The sequence below is a fragment of the Orbicella faveolata genome, unplaced genomic scaffold, assembly GCF_042242905.1.
Source record: "Orbicella faveolata isolate gen_17 unplaced genomic scaffold, um_ofav_v1 contig_47, whole genome shotgun sequence".
Taxonomy (NCBI): Eukaryota; Metazoa; Cnidaria; class Anthozoa; order Scleractinia; family Merulinidae; genus Orbicella; species Orbicella faveolata.
In genome coordinates this window covers 1,836,521-1,853,390 of record NW_028301577.1, presented here as the reverse complement: position 1 = coordinate 1,853,390, position 16,870 = coordinate 1,836,521, and the positions used below count along the sequence as shown (strand labels likewise).

General features: G+C 39.2%; 3 protein-coding genes across 3 annotated transcripts; 1 reads left to right on the top strand and 2 right to left on the bottom strand.

Moving 5' to 3' along the window:
- Positions 1–2,287: 2,287 nt before the first annotated feature.
- On the top strand, positions 2,288–5,434 carry LOC110056968 (uncharacterized). Its single transcript, XM_020763539.2, has 3 exons — positions 2,288–2,462; positions 4,213–4,401; positions 4,545–5,434. Exons 1-3 carry the CDS (start codon positions 2,382–2,384, stop codon positions 5,130–5,132), a joined length of 858 nt encoding a protein of 285 aa, XP_020619198.2. The 5' UTR covers positions 2,288–2,381; the 3' UTR covers positions 5,133–5,434.
- A 1,881-nt stretch (positions 5,435–7,315) lies between these two features.
- Positions 7,316–9,495, bottom strand: LOC149096736 (carbohydrate sulfotransferase 4-like). The gene has a single exon (XM_089279247.1). It carries the CDS (start codon positions 9,493–9,495, stop codon positions 8,269–8,271), a length of 1,227 nt encoding a protein of 408 aa, XP_089135373.1. The 3' UTR covers positions 7,316–8,268.
- A 5,819-nt stretch (positions 9,496–15,314) lies between these two features.
- LOC110056891 (carbohydrate sulfotransferase 4-like) lies at positions 15,315–16,870 on the bottom strand. The gene is made up of 2 exons (XM_020763454.2): positions 16,785–16,870; positions 15,315–16,664 (listed from the first exon to the last, which is right to left on the bottom strand). The coding sequence occupies exons 1-2, from the start codon at positions 16,810–16,812 to the stop codon at positions 15,583–15,585; spliced, it is 1,110 nt and encodes a 369-aa protein (XP_020619113.2). The 5' UTR covers positions 16,813–16,870; the 3' UTR covers positions 15,315–15,582.

The window sequence follows — 16,870 nt, the reverse complement described above, 5'->3', positions numbered from 1 at the left end:
TCGCCTGAAGGGCAACTTGGCAGCCACTTTATACTGCAGTTTTAATTTCTTTGCCCCTGATGGAATCCCCATTCACGTGGTTTTCTCTACAATTAGGAAAACGGTCATTTTTCCCTTTCAAGGCTGATACATTTTATGCGCAGCAACCTCATCGTGGACACTGGTAACCAAACACCCTGACAGAAAAACCCTTATAGATAACCATGACTCGAAAGTGATAAAAAAAAAACCATGTGCTATAAACAGCCATCCTGCTTGATTCGTTTGCAATTAAGTAAGCACATGCGTGTTTTGAAAGCCACGACATATAGGAGTGACTTCACAACTGATATGTATAAATGACGATTGTGGACACAGATGTGCACACCCATGGCAAACCGTAATACTTTCCCTAAGATGGCCCCTAAGATCAACGTTGGACAAACGTCGCAATCAAAGACAATCATAGAGTTGTCGAATAACACAACTGACACGTTTAGTATGGCAGTTTCAATCTAGTTTTCAAGTCCAATCGATACATTAAATTTATCGGCTGCAAATCGTGGAAAACGCACCAAAAACGCTTCAACTGTGCAAAATGTTCTGGGGGGGGGGGGTCATACTCCCTGGAGGAATAGGCCCTTTTGTCCCATATTTGTTACTGGATGGCCACTCACAGAATCCTAGCTAACACCTTGATTCACTGAATGCCAGGAATGAATTTTATTACGAGGGGAATGAATAAGTAAAATTGATATTTCCCTAAACATCGAACAAAAAATGCAACGCAACCCCATCAGTTAGGCAAGTGCATCTGATACTTGGTTACGTTTCCTCCGCAGTATAATTTTGACAATAATTCAAACGACTCTGTGAAAGGTGAAAAAATATTTGTTTGAAGCCTGTTATCAGATTGTGGCGAGTGTCAAGATTAAGATTGGGACAATAGAATATCCCCTACCCCCCCCCCCAAAAAAAATAAATAATTTGAAAAAAAAAAATTGTGCAGCGGACTTGCAAAGGCAGTGGATGTAAAAAATATTCCTGCGAGCTGAAAAAGTCCCACCCCACCCCCATCATTTTTCCAATGGTCCGTCTCTTAAGGCGATTCCCTAAAAATAACACTTGACGTTAGAGTTTTTTAAATTTTTGGGGTCGTTCCTAATAATGCAGGGATTCGAAATGTGCGATAAAAAACATTTGGTACGGTGCTCAAAAATCCGCGCAATGGTACCCATTAAGTGCGTTTTTCTTTTTCTGAATGCCGCTACGTTTCGGGGTATCAGTGGCCAAACACATGGAGTTAATATTAAAAAGTCTCAATAGATACATTGCATCGTCTTAAAGAAACAATTTGATGTGTGTTTCTTGGCAAAAATGTACATCTTGGATCAGAGTTGACAAAAAGTGTTTCTAGCGTGCGTCTTCTAAGGGGTGGTAAGGTTCAGGTCACGAGTGAAAGGGTAAGTAAACATTTTTGGCAATAATTTTTTTACCTGACGTTAACATTTTTTTTTTACTCATTCAGTGGAAAGGCAATGAATTATAGACTAATTTAATGCAGAGAAAACAAGCATTTATTTCGCTGTCGAGCTTGATGGAAATCTCTTACGTTGTGTGTGTGCACGCGCTCATGTGCGCGCGCTAATGACGCGAAAATCGTGCGCAGTAGGAATGCGCAATGCAATACTGAGGAATCAACTTAACGCGAAAACCCCGCGGCAATGGGCCATTTTGCTAATGCAAATATTTCCTTCTTCCATTCCCTTATGAGGGCAAAAAGTGATCACTCGGCCAAAAATGGCCTCATTAATTCATTAAATAGATCAAATTTTGCCCCACAAGGGACTGGAGCTAGCATTAGCAAAATGGCGTATTTCACCTAACGATTCAGGACTAGCTTGGTAGGCTAACACTTTTTACGGTTTGTTTTTTCAGTTGTGAAACATTTTCTCTGTGATCAAGAGTTCGTTCTAAAAAGGACTTTTTATAACGACCCTACAGATTTATTTATGGTATTTCTAGAACAGTGAGCACGCATCATGACACAGGATGTTTCAAATAAACCAGTACCGTCACCAAGGAAGCGAAATTTGATGCACAGTTCTGTTAAACGCTCCCACTTTCTTCTCACGCACAGAATAATTCATGTTCCAGTCGATACATCGTGTTCTAATAAGTATTTCTGTGAGCTTGCTATAAACTACGATAAAGAGAAACAACCACAAAATAGTGATAGCAAAGCAAGGGTTATGCTTTATTCAAACATATTTCTTGAGGTTTGGCAGTTGCCATGGTATGAGCAAAAATGTGCAAATGAAAGATGTGAAAGACATTGAATCCTCAGCATTCGTATTGAAAGTTCCAACTTGTGAACTGCCTACACTGACTGAAGTGGAAAAATGCCTTGTAACAAAAATGTCTGTTATCCAACTTGTACAGTATGGAACAACTCAACAGTCAAAGACTTCTCAAATTCAAAGGTAGGCTTTCAACCAAACCGTTAAGCTCGGGTCAAACGAACAAAACATCTCAAGACGCAGTATATCATAGCACTGTTGCACACATCATGTCGCACAAGTTTGGTCAGCCTGTTATAACATCCAAAATCAGAAATTACAACGCAGTATGTTACGTTGAAACATTGCGAACTTTTGACCGGGCCGGAATTGTATTAAAATGACAATCGTGAAAAAAGTTATCAGAACATAGTGCCAGGTTTACTTTTTGGGGAAGCTCGCAACACCGACAAAGATTTTTGTATCATTTTCCGCTAAATTTGGAAATACCGATTGAAACAATAGCGCTACAATCACCAAACAGTTGTTATCAAACCCGAAAGCAGCGAGCTTCAGAAATGACTACCATGCACAAGAGGAAAATAACAGCCGGTTATGTACATCAGTGACGTAATTGCAGTAACACAGATCGGTTTATATAGGGTCGTAACTTTTTGTAAGGAACCCTGTAAGTGTGAAGGTGAATTAATCAACATGACACGAGCGTGGGATTCCCCGACAGGAATCGAACCCATGACCTCCCGAACACCGGGCGGGCGCTCTATCCACTGAGCCACGAGAACTCATGGAGAGCAAGGTCATTTAACTGAGTTCCATTGCTTATTTTTCCGTTTGTATTTTGATCATCTCCTATCTCAGTACCGAATGTTGTGTGGTTAGGTTGTTCCAGTTTGTATTTTGATCTTAGCAGTATGCAGGACTCCCGTCATATATGAACTCAGTTAAATGACCTTGCTTATTGGTGTCGAAAACACTTAAGAGATAAAAAGACCTCTTTACTAACTGGAACCGCTATCTGGAACTGTTTATAGATAAAACCACACGGCAGGTGTGACTACGTTCAAACCGAGTTGAAAGAAGTCGTTGCCATCGAAAACCAGCTTTTGTCGATGAGCCAATTTTAAAACCCTTATTTTGTCAATGAAATAAATTATCATAATTATGCAGTCAGTTGCTCCTGGTTTGACAGTTAGTATGAATCAGTAGCAACGTTTGTCGTAGCAGAACAATTCATACTCCACTCTTCCGTATTTTGATCATCTCCTAACTCAGTACCAATGTTGTGTGGTTAGGTTGTTCCACTGCTTATTTTTCCGTTTGTATTTTGATCATCTCCTAACTCAGTACCAATATAAATAAATAATAACTTTATTTAAGTGTCAGGGTAAGTATTTAGCTTACAGAAGCTAATTGGGGACACTATTACGTTACAATAGATTAATATTAAAATGTACAGTTGTGTGTTTAGGTTGTTCCAGTGCTTATTTTTCCGTTTGTATTTTGATCATCTTCTTACTCAGTACCGAATGTTGTGTGGTTAGGTTGTTCCAGTTTGTATTTTGATCATCTTCTTACTCAGTACCAATGTTGTGTGGTTAGGTTGTTCCACTGCTTATTTTTCCGTTTGTATTTTGATCATCTCCTATCTCAGTACCGAATGTTGTGTGGTTAGGTTGTTCCAGTTTGTATTTTGATCATCTTCTTACTCAGTACCAATGTTGTGTGGTTAGGTTGTTCCAGTGCTTATTTTTCTGTTTGTATTTTGATCATCTCCTATCTCAGTACCGAATGTTGTGTGGTTAGGTTGTTCCAGTTTGTATTTTGATCATCTTCTTACTCAGTACCAATGTTATGTTGGTTAGGTTGTTCCAGTGCTTATTTTTCTGTTTGTATTTTGATCTTCTCCTAACTCAGTACAATGTTGTGTGGTTAGGTTGTTCCAGTTCCTGTTCTGGCAGCGTGGCGGTTGATTGTTGGAGTTTACCTCCTTGGTTGGTGGATTTATAACGTTATCTGGTACCCGGCTGCGACATTTTTTATCTTTCTCACCCACTGGGCCTTCACAGTATCCACAGTCTACTTCCTGTTTGGCGCTGTTCTTTCAATCACAGCATCCGTGCAGGTAAGGTAGTAAGATACAGTAAAAAATCCGCCTAAATTTCTCCAAATCAGTACTTATTAAATCATTTGATACCTGCTGGTTCTCATTTTCTACTCATGCAGTTCTGCAGTTCTAATTTGTGCTTATGCTTCCTTGACCGGCAGCAATACAAGAACCGAGTATCTGAAGAACGCACCGAGGCGCCGCATTCTGTTGTGTATGAGCGACCTGAAACCACAGAAACCGACGAAGAACGAGGTGAAGATACCAAAGACGTGCAGTATGGGAACAAGTTAGCTTGGTACCACAAGACATTCTGGATAATGTACAGCATCACAGCGAACGTGACACTGGCCATCGCTGTCTTCTATTACGGGTATTTCTACTTCAGGGAAAATCCAGACAAAACTGGTGCTGGCCTCGTAAACGATCTCACTAAGCACGCGTTTGCTACAATGTTCCTTCTTTTGGAGACCTTGACAAGTGGAATACCAGTGTTCTTTACCCAGGTTATCTTCTCGCTGATCTTCACAGGAAGCTACATGTTATTCACAGTTATATTCTGGCTCGCTGAAGGAGTAAATGACAAAGGAAAGAAACAAATCTACGAAGGAATAACGTATGGCATCACTCCGGCCGGTTATGTTGTTCTTGGTGTGTTTCTTTTCGCTTGCACTCAGCTAATAAGTCAACTTGCTTTGTTGGGAATTTATAAGTTGCGTCGTCGTTTTTGTGAAACGTCTAGCAGGTAAAATAACTTGACAGATGTCAAGCCATTGCTAACCTTGTCATAAATGAAGAAACCTATTGCACCGGATTAATGAATTAAGTATGTCATTATGAACACCTAGTTCATTTTTCAACCACGGATAACTTGCTGTAAATCTCTCATTCACTAGCGGGCTTCTTCATTACTTGTACCAGGGAATGTGGGTTTTTAATGGAGCGGGAGAGGAAGCTTCTTTAAGAAGAATATGGAGAATTATTTTTATCATGGTGAAGGGAGAATACCGTAAAATTCCACGTCAAAGTCCGGGGCTTATATAACTTCATAAGGGGCTTATAATAAGGGGGGGGGGGGGGGGCTTATATCCGGAGGGCTTACATCGGGGGGGGGCTTATATCCGGGGGGGCATATGAGCTGAATAAAACAATGTTTCGGAACGACGAGATAAAACGTATCCGAGAAACGAATTAAAGCTGACATACCATTATCTATAGAGCTATTACATTTATATAGAGGATATTACATGCCCGCGCGTGGATACGAATTTTATCTTCGAGTGCTCAACTCGATATCTCACGAGTGAGCGCAGCGAACAAGTCAGATATTGAGTTGAACACGAGAAGATAAAATTCGTATCCACAAGCGGGCATGTAATATTCTGTTTATTATATAAACAAACTAATGACGACGTTTTTCCAAAATTGTTCCAAAGGCCAGACGAACGCTTCCGAACGTTTTCCGAACATTTTCCGAAGATTACCGAAGACGACCGAAGAAGATCTGAAGATGTTTCGATCATACATCAACAAATTTAAGTGCAGTTAAAGGGAGAAAAGAAAAATGTTATCAAAAAGGAATGATATCTTCACAGTGTGTAAGATAAAAATAGTATCTTCACTGCGCGCTATGAAGATATGATTTTTCAGTAAAAGGGAAAATCCTGGTATTTCACCGGTGTTTATATAATAAACTACATTTATTGTGCGTCACAATAAATGGAGAATGTATTTCAAAAACATCTATAAAACACTAATGCGACTGGAACAACTGGAACGGAACGGAACAGAAGGAAAGCCACAAAAACTACAACACTTAATGATATCAGTTTGTACATTAGATGGGCTTATATTGGGGGCGGGGGCTTATATCCGGAATTATAACTTTGTTAGCAAATAGAAGGGCTTATATCCGGGGGGCTTATAACCGGGGAGGGTCTTTAAAGTGGGATTTTACGGTACAACATTTGTTGTTTTGATAACAAAAAGATAAGAGGTATGACCCTTTACACATAGTGCTTATATCAACTGCTGCATAGTTGTTTGAGGCAATAGTCAATGTGTACCGTAACGTCAAAGAATAAAATTATTGTCACGTTAATTCATTTCTAAATTATAGTATTAGAAGTGGACGTTTCTGGAGATGATAAATGCTACGTAAAATTTTATCTTTAGTATACAACATATTTCTGTTAGAAGTTTACCCACATAACGTTTTCCTTGGACGCCAGTATAGAGTTAACCAAGGCTTTTCTTCAGAAATTAATAAAGCAATAGCGGTACTCACTGTGTCGAAAAGTAATTGGTTTTGCATTACAACGCTACACGATTGGCTGAGAAAATTCGCACTACATTTTCATCCAATCAGAAGTAAAATCAAAACCAATCGCAACTATCTCGCACGTTTTCCCGCGCTTCGCGTCAGCTACATGTATTGACTACGAGTTTTGATTGGTTCAGTGGATTGTCTGTGTCCTTTGTGATTGGCCAGAGTGATTACTTGGGTTTTACGACACTCAGTTTGAAATAGGCTCCGTTTCCAGCCGTGGGCGTTTCGGTGCGCCCGTGATCCACCGAAACATCCATGGCTGGAAACTAAATAGGCCAATTCCGATATATTAAAATTCTAACTTGGCTCCGAGGCTTAGGGGAATAAAACAAAAGGAATTAATTATTCATCCCTCATCCTCGATGCGATTTCTTTTGTTTTATTCGCCTAGACCTCGGAGCCAAGTTAGAATTTTAATACATCGGAATTGGCCTGTTGAAAACCGCTCTTAAAGAATTTTTATTACAAGAATAAAAATTTTTTCTCCCACTTAGAGGAGTAAAATTTGCGTAGTCCTGACCAAACAGATTACATGTTCACGGATGCTTGAGTAAGAACGCAAAACCACGTCATCAATATCAAGCACTGAAAATAATCCAAGAGTGACTTACGAATGACTCTGGCTTTATTATGATTACTAAACAAGATAGAATCTATGTTCTGTTGATTGGTTGCAGACGACAAATTGTTGTACGATCTTCAACCAAAACGAATCACTGTTTGACTTCCAGAACCAACCGAGCACTAACGTGATTGCTCTCTCTCTGACGGAGCAGAAATTGGTGCTGTAGAATGGCTACATTTCAGATAAAACGACCCGAAAAGGAAAAAAACGATATACATGTACTCCACATTTACGTTAAATGATACTTCTTTTTTCGCTATCACTGAATTTAAACTGACTTTTATTGATGGAATTCTACTTGCACCCTAATGTAAACGTTGCAAACTGATCTGCTGAGCAATCGTAAACTATCCAGTTCACAATCTAATCGTTAAACATCAAGCATTTTTTATCCAATTAGTATAGGCAATCATACGGTTTCAAGTTCAGTTTGGAATTAATTTGCACGAGTGAGTTTTTCAAAAAGCTGAAATTGCACGAGCCGCTTCGGCGAGTGTAATTTCAGCTTTTTGAAAAACTCTCAAGTGCAAATTAACGCCAAATTGAACGAGAAAAACCGTATGATTACTTATTAATAATATAAACGTGAAAAAATTCGCACGGAGGAAGTGCCGGAAGATCTTTCTTGAAGCCATTTTTTCTCATCTGAGAAAACTTTTTTTCGAAGTTTCAGCACAAAATCTTCGTCATCATTTTACGTGATATCATTTTCTTAGAAAAGTTCCTATTGTCTTTCAGTCAATCATAATCCAGAATTTCGATGTGTAATTTGCACTGGTGTTACACTTTTTGCACTGGTGTTACACTTGAACTGCACTGCTCTTGGCCAATCAGAATCGAGTAATTTTTTCTTGTGTATTATTAATTAAAAAAATAGCGAACAATAACTGTAACCAACATGTGGGTTGACGAGCAGACATCATAAGAACTGTCAGCTCCTGTCCCGGTATTGAGCTTGGTAAGTTTCGTTAATGAGTGGAATTTCAAGATTTCGAAGCATTTCCACTGATCCTTCTGTTGCTATGTAACCCATTAATTTCATGACGTCACGACAATATCGCTCAACCACGTGAACATAACAGAAATCACCTGCGAGTCGCCACTTATTCAGAACTTCTAAAGAGTTTCTGATCACAGACACTGCTCTTCGTCCTTCCGCCTTTAAATCTTTCAAGCTAGGCTGAGTTATCTTTACCACCCAATTTGTGATGTTCTCCAGTACCTCGAGTCCAGCAAATTCGTACAAATAGTCTAAAACCTTCAGTGGTTCAACGGCTAAGTCTTCAAACCGCACCAGTGTTACACGACTACGAAGAGATGAACGAAACTCCTTCATCAGGTTAAGATTCCTCTCAGTCATTTCACAACGAGAATAAACAAACTGCCTCATCGATGACCTTATGTTGCTGTCCACTTCCTTGAAAAAGCGCACTTTCTGAGAAGACATTACAAGTGGTCTAATATCACGTACCAAATGAATAACTTTGCATTCAACTCCTGCTATCTCACACACATCAAAAAGTTTCCCAATCGATTGACCGGGAATTCTTTCCATAAGAAGCTTATAAACAGTTGTATCATGTTCTCTGCATGCACGTTCGAGGTCTTGTCGTTGAACAGTCCCACAATGTTCCTGTTTCCATCTAGGGTCTTCTTGTTTATATTTGCAAAATGGTGGCGAGCTCAACACTCGGCTTTTAAAACGATAAAAACGACCGATATCCCGCGTTGAATTTCCCACACTAAAGTCACACTGGACAACATGATACAGAAATTTCATCGCAAACTCGTCATAATCCGGTCTATCCCTATTGTGTTTTTGAAAATCGTGGAGTGGTTCAAAGACATAAAACACTCGTGGATGTTTATTGAAAATGTCTGCAAGAAATGTTGAACCGGATCTGCCATGAGCAACAATTAACAAAACATGTCGCTTTCTTGACTGAGGCGGCATCGACGTCTTCGTTGAAGCATTGTAGGAATCTCTGTCCCTCGCTACAAGAGCCTGAGTTGTTGTCAGATGGCTGAATAGGTGACGGTTTTTGACGATATCTCGGCGCGGCGATATTTCGAGAAGGGCAAATAGCAAACCAACTGAAGCAAGAGAGAAGATTAACAGCAGGTTGAAGCTACGCTTAAGATTTTCCCAACCAGCCATTCTTGCTCACTACTTATGCACCTCTCTCAAATTCATTTCCACAGCCATTCCTACAAAAAAGTATGTAAAAAAGATATAATATTCTCAAAATATGTATACGCTATTTTCGCCAGCGCACGAAATCATGAAGGCTGGTTTCTACATCATTATGATCGCTAAGATGGCTGTAAAAAAAGTTCAGTGCTCGTTACATTACGATAATATCGAAACCGCTGTCTAACGATCCTAGCCATCGCAACGACATACTCAAAAGCAGTGAGATGTCAGTAAGTAGCGCCTCTCTTACTGCCCCTGCGTATATTACTGATCGTTGCTTAAGCTTACACTGTGGCCCAGTCCACACTACGCCGGAGGAATTTGAAAACGGAGATTTCACTCGGTAAACGCATCAGATGTTATCCGTCCACACTAGTACTACACCGGAGGAATTTAAAAACGCAACATTCACCGGTCATTTTGGATTTGTGTTTGTGGAAAACTCGGTCTGGGAAGTCACATGATTATTGTGACGCCATCGTTTTCGAAAAGCTCCGTTTTCAAAATGTCTTCCGTCCACGCGAAAACGAAAAGCCGGGGTTTTCAAATTGATGAGCGCTTTCGAAAGGCCCCGTTTTGGTGGCGGATTCGTGTGGACGGTAGACCTAACGGTAGAAATAAAGCTGCGTTTTCAAATTTCTCCGGCGTAGTGAAGACGGACCTTATGCGCAAGCGAACACCAACCTTATCTCGCTAGCTATTCACGTTAAATTTGCATTGACCGGCCATGCCAGTTGTGATTACCCTTCTTTGCCAAGAAACCAGCGAGCGGAGCTAAATTTAATTTCCCTGATCTTGTGAAAATCATACAACTTGAAAAGGCAAAACATCTCGCCGTAGAAAACATCTTACTTTAGTTTATGGATAAGAAGGCTCCCACCGTAACGAATGCCGCACTATCTGCTTCTTAAATCATTTCTCAGCAAAAAGTGTGATAACACACCATCGCACGATATTCTGTACTAACTGAAGTTGACTTTCGTTAGGGTCAAAGCCGAAAAAAAACAAACAATCTCTTCTCATCGCAGCTGAAAAGAAAAAGCCATTTATAGAATCCGGTATTTTGAAATACCGCACAGCAGCTGCTTAATTTCAGCTTAGAGCCTCGTCATGAATACATTCATTACCCAACTTGTTTCAGGGACAACTGATATCTTCTAGAGAATTAAAACTCCAAATTTTTAACATCAATACCGCTGTAGAAACTTAACGGATCCACTGGGCAATGATGGAACTATATAAGATCTGTGTTAATGACAGATCCTTTGTTTTATGAAAGCAAAAACTGCGGAAAATCCAATTTTTGACGGACATTTTACGTCAAACGAGAAGCGAACGAGACAAAAAAAAATTATCATAATTTTTTTTAGTAAATCATAACCGTTTGTCAGAGTCATAACAGAATTTCAAGAATCCTTTACAGTTGTTGGCTTCTAAGAGAGTCGACTTGTGAAAATCAGGCTTTGAAACGTCCTTGAATTTTTTAAAGGCTGCTTCAGTTGAAATTCTGTCATTACACAAAATCACGCTGCTTTAATTTTACCATCCTGTGGAGCATCAATATTCCAGAAATTCCATGTCAAAGACTAATTCTTTGCCGCTTTCGACTGAAGAACATGATTCACTCAAAACTGTGCATCTACTCATGATAACGTAGGAAATTCAAATCCACCTGCTACAAAACTGAAAGTGAGAACACTGATTCTTTGTTTTTCATCGAAAACTGTATTATTTTTTCTGAGTTAAACATTAAGAACTTAAAGAAGCCTGATGGAGGACAGATTTTAATTATAAACCGTGCACGGAAATGAAAAACCCTCACATTTTTGTGTTCACGAGACATATTTTGGTCTGATTTTCCAGCAGCTCTGAAAATAGTCAACTATCAAGTCTCCAAAGCACGACTGCAAAGAATTGGTCATGAAGAAACGCGGCCGAAGAATCGCCACGTTGTTAGCCCTTTCAAATTGACGGAATACGTAGCCAAGTAGAAGTATTCTGAACTAAAAGGGCAGATGAGAATTGCGATTGATAAACATTGATATCAGGAGTCCGTGTCGACGTCTATGCTTCTCAGTTAAATGAGTGCTGTGGCCACGTGACCACACTTTCACCAGGTACCATTCGTCTTTCTCGTACCGTTCAAAAATAGATCGCGCTGACAAGTTAATCTAATGTTCAAAGCTCGATTAAGCTAACCTAGGGTTAGCGAGAATTTTAATTTCAGTTTTGTGACGTTTCGGTGAGGTTTTCTGTTTATATTGTTTGTCCTTCAGTTTTGAGCTTGAGCAATCTCTAACTACACGAAACATTAGCAGTAAGAACCATCGCTATAAAGAAAAATGAATTCTTCGGTTAACTTTAAATCCTGGGATAGCGTTAACTGGCTTTCGAACCACCCAGTCCTGAACTTTTGAGGAAGAAATGTATCCTTTATATATCACCAAGGTGATGTATAACAAAGATCGACTTTCACAAAAGCAATCAATTTCTACTCAAGCAGCGGACAGACGATTTTAATTTACATGTTGGCGTACTTAATCTTTTTTTTTTTTTTTTGGGCTCCAGCTACAACTTGCTGAAATCCTCCTATCGACATAAAGTATTAATAAATGAAGAAGCCTTCTCAAGTCGAATTACTCAGAAAATAAATTTTCTGATATCCCCAACGGGAGTCGAACCCATGACCTTCCACAATACCGGTTGGACGCTCTAACCATAAAGTGTTAAAGTAAAAAATCCCCGAACCTTCTTTAAATATAGTAAACCAAATGTTCATCGATATTTTAAAATAAAAAGTATCATTTGTCGATGATCTTCAAACTCTAAATTGATGTCATCTGCTATTTGCTTGTTTTCATGACAGTGTTTTCCTTGAAGCTTCAATAGCATGAATTTACCGATTTTAGCCATTAAAACAGTGAATCGCATCAAAATATACCATTTTTACTCCCTTGGATTGAAATGGCGTGATCAGGAATTTTAAAGCTTGCTGAAACATTGACCAATTTTCAAAAGACGTTTCAATTTTTGTTGGATAAGTTTTTTGTTCGGCTCAACTAGGACAGTGTTTGAGACAGTACAGATGGTTGAGAAGGCATGATAAATTAGCTTTGTATGCAAGGGACAAGAAAAATCAATTCTTACTCACATATTTCGTAGAAATGAATCCACGATCGCTAAGTTTGTAAATAAAAGGTTTACTACAGTAAGGCGGCGTGAAATATTTCTTGCGTCTATCGTGGCCGAAACATTGCTGGGTATCTGTTTGTTTATCCAGAAATAAAAGCCTGACAGCATCTCAGTTTGTTTTCATTGGTTGGTTCAATGTAACCGTCGTGCAGTGAATCGCTTATGCATGCATGTCATTTCACCAATCAAATCAATGCACATATCGGGCACAAAGGCTTCTTCCCGCGGCGAAAAAGATCTCTGAAAGTCGAGAATATATAGTTGAAGAAATAATTGGAGAAATGTTGGCTCCCTGGCTGAACAAAGAATTGAATCTTTAGATCATCAACATGGAATAAATTTTTAATTTTAAAAGTTTTACAGACCCTGAACGATAAATGTACGGAGCATGATTTACGCCAGTCTAACTTAAATGTGACACGTTTGACTTTCTTCAGATTTTTCTGCTTTCATTTTACCGCGCAAATATTCATGGCGAGTTTTGCCCGAGTACAGATCGGCGCACACCGAGGAATTCATTAACCCCTGACGCAAAATGCACCTGAAAGCTTGTTTTCCGAATTCGTCTTAAATATTCCAGGCTTATATAACACGTTTTGAGCGCGCCTTGAATACTCCTAGGCCAGGTTGTTCAAAGCCCGATTAAGCTAACCCAAGATTAGCAAGATAATTGATTTTAGTTTTGTAACTTTTCGGTGAGGTTTTCTGTTTATATTGTTTGACCTTCAGCTTGAAATTTGGATAATCTCAATTTACACTAAACATAAGCAGTGAAAACCATTTTATACAAAAAATAATAATACTTTGGTTAACTTTTAATCCTGAGTCAGTGTTAACCGGGTTTCGAATAACCCGGCCTAGGATTCTATGACTTCAGGTTACATATTTGAGTCTAGAATAGCACAGAATATTTTTTAAAAAACGAATAGGTTATTCGTGCTTGGCGCAGCGCACCCAGTTTATTTCTTGTTTATAATGGCGAAGAATTAATATAACGGCCAACACATCGAGAATTCCTATCAATTTTCATCTGGAGTTGACTGCGAAGCTCGTGAACGATGCCAAGCGCCTTGGTCTATCACAGAATGAACTGCCGGGTTAGTCGATATTTCATTGTTTTTTCGCAGCCGTCCGACTCTCGCCAAAGCAATATTATCGGATCCACATTCATACCGACCGAGCCTTCGGTCTTGAGAAGATGCTAGTAAAAATTGTCCGGATTTGAGGAAATCGCTTAAATATTTACGAGGACTTCACGAGGTCAACCGAAGAATCACGACACTAAACTGAGTGGTTTTTGATCAAGATTTGTAAAAATTAATGACAACATACCAGTAGCAAACAAACTCACTTGATGTACGCTTATTGGGTGGGCAAGGTTAACTTCGCTTCGCCATTCCACTGGTAATGTCATAAAATGATTGACTCGTGCTTTTAGCTGAGCATCATCGAGTTTTGATTGCGGGTAAGTTTGGAGAGAACCCAAGACAAGCGCGTCAAGCCGGCAAATCCCTTACACTTTATTTGTACTCTCCAAACTTGCCGTGTGCGTGATAGCTAGATGATGCACACTGAAGCATGAATCAGCTTTACACTAACTGCTAAGAAATGGCTAAAATTTCATCTGATAACTGAGAAATAACCCAAATTATAATACCCTCTAAACGAGAATTCGCGAAGTCGGCTTAGTTGAATTACCTGTCTTGCAAGAAATACTGTATATTTGCATTCAAGCTGTTGTTGTATCAACTGTAAAACATTTGTTATTTCCTCTGCTATTGCAATAAAGCTGGCGACCATAAACTTCTTTGCCGTCGCTTCAGACTACTGACCGACCGAACACGGTAAACTTTTAATAGCTCGCTTTAATTCCATACTGCCTTTGTAATTTCACTTGTTTGCTGTTTTGTTCGGCTTTTTCTATTATGACGAATATGATACATGTGTCTTGTTTTAAAGGAAATCCCTGTGTCACTGAGCGCAATCCATCTACTTTAACGTTTGGGCACCCGGGCTATCAACCGAAACATAGTTAAATAAGCACGGTCAGTAACAGAGGAGCAATTAGCATAAAATATCACGAAGCTAAAAGAACAGCAAAAATATTAGCAAGTCCAGTGAAACACCTGTGTCTACATGAATCGTGGTCAGTAATCAGTAAAAACGAGCAAAACATCACAGATTTTAAGTATTTATGACAAAACTATCTAATGAGAAATGTAGAAGCAACTTGCAACCCATGAAGAAAATCTATAATTGTACCTCAATCATGGCGATCAAACACGAACTTAGCGATTTGTTGATCATCGGCGACTTAATTAATTTCGCTTTTTTAAAGATAACTTTGTTCTGTGTACAAGTGTTGTTATGTTCACCTGTCTGATTCCTGGGATGATTTGAAGTCAATGTGTACACTACTTGATCTTATCCGCTGTACTTAACAGAGCGTCAGCGTGCAGTAAAATCTTACTCATGATGATTTTAATTTCAAGTGTTAATTTACCAAGCAGAGAACCCGTCAGGCGTAAAAACAATGAGTCACTTAGTGCCTAACAAAAACCAAACGTGTGGGGAAAAAATAGACAGCTAAATTTAATTTTTTCTTTTTAGTTTTTTATTGGGTTTTGAATCTTTCTCGCCATTAGCCATTTACTTCTTTTTTGTGGTAATTAATTCTATCAAACTTTTCTCGACAACTTTGTGGAGTACTGAGGAAACTACTGCGGGTGACTTTGTGTTCGTTTCTTTTTAACTAAAAGGTGATCATTTCAACTACCCTCGTTAATTTGCAAAAATCTGGGTCGTAAAATACAAAGCGGGTAACCAACCGCACGCAAGGTTTGTCTATCATTTATTTGTTCACCTACTCTGAGCTTGGTATATTTCAGTAAATAGCGGAATTTTAAGATTTCGAAGCATTTCCACTGATCCTTCTGTTGATATGTAACCCATTAATTTCATGACGTCACGGCAATATCGCTCAATCACGTGAACATAACAGGGATCCGCTACAAGACGCCACTTATTCAGAACTTCTAAAGAGTTCCTAATCACAGACACTGCTCTTCGTCCTTCCGCCTTTAAATCTTTCAAGCTAGGCTGAGTTATCTTTACCACCCAATTTGTGATGTTCTCCAGTACCTCGAGTCCAGCAAATTCGTACAAATAGTCTAAAACCCTCAGTGGTTCAACGGCTAAGTCTTCAAACCGCACCAGTGTTACACGACTACGAAGAAATGAACGAAACTCCTTCATCAGGTTAAGATTCCTCTCAGTCATTTCACAACGAGAATAAACAAACCGCTTCATCGATGGCTTCTCTCGCGAGTCAATTTCCTTGAAAAAGCGCACTTTCTGAGAAGACATTACAAGTGGTCTAATATCACGTATCAAATGAATAACTTTGCATTCAATTCCCGCTACTTCACACACTTCAAAAAGCTTTTCAATCGATTGACCGGGAATTCTTTCCAAGAGTAGCTTATAAACAGTTGTATCATGTCCTCTGCATGACTGTTCGAGGTCTTTTTGCTTCACAGGGAGGCAATAATACCAATTCCAGCTAGGGTCGTCTTGTTTGTATTTGCAAAATGGTGGCGAGCTCAACACTCGGCTTTTAAAGCGATAAAAACGACCGATATCCCTCGTTGAATTTCCCACACTAAAGTCACACTGGAAAATATGAACGAGAAAATTCCTCGCAAACTCGTCATAATCCGATCTATCCCTATTGTGTTTTTGAAAATCGTGGAGTGGTTCAAAGACGTAAAACACTCGTGGATGTTTATTGAAAATGTCTGCAAGAAATGTTGAACCAGATCTGCCATGAGCAACAATTAACAAAACATGTCGCTTTCTTGACTGAGGCGGCATCAACGTCGTTGTTGAATCATCGTAGTAAATGTTATCCCCCTGTAGATGTGGCCCAGTTGGATCTGCGACTGAAAGCAATTTCTGAGTTACGCGGTGTAAGTCGCGACTATCGGTAATGTCTAGAGACGATTTTTCGCGAAATGCAAAAAACAAACCAACAGAAACAAGAAAGAAGGATAACAGCATACCACACTTAAGATTTTGACGTCGAACCATTGTCGTTTTCACGTTTTAGTGCACCCTTGCTGGGAATATTGAGTATATTTAGCCTACA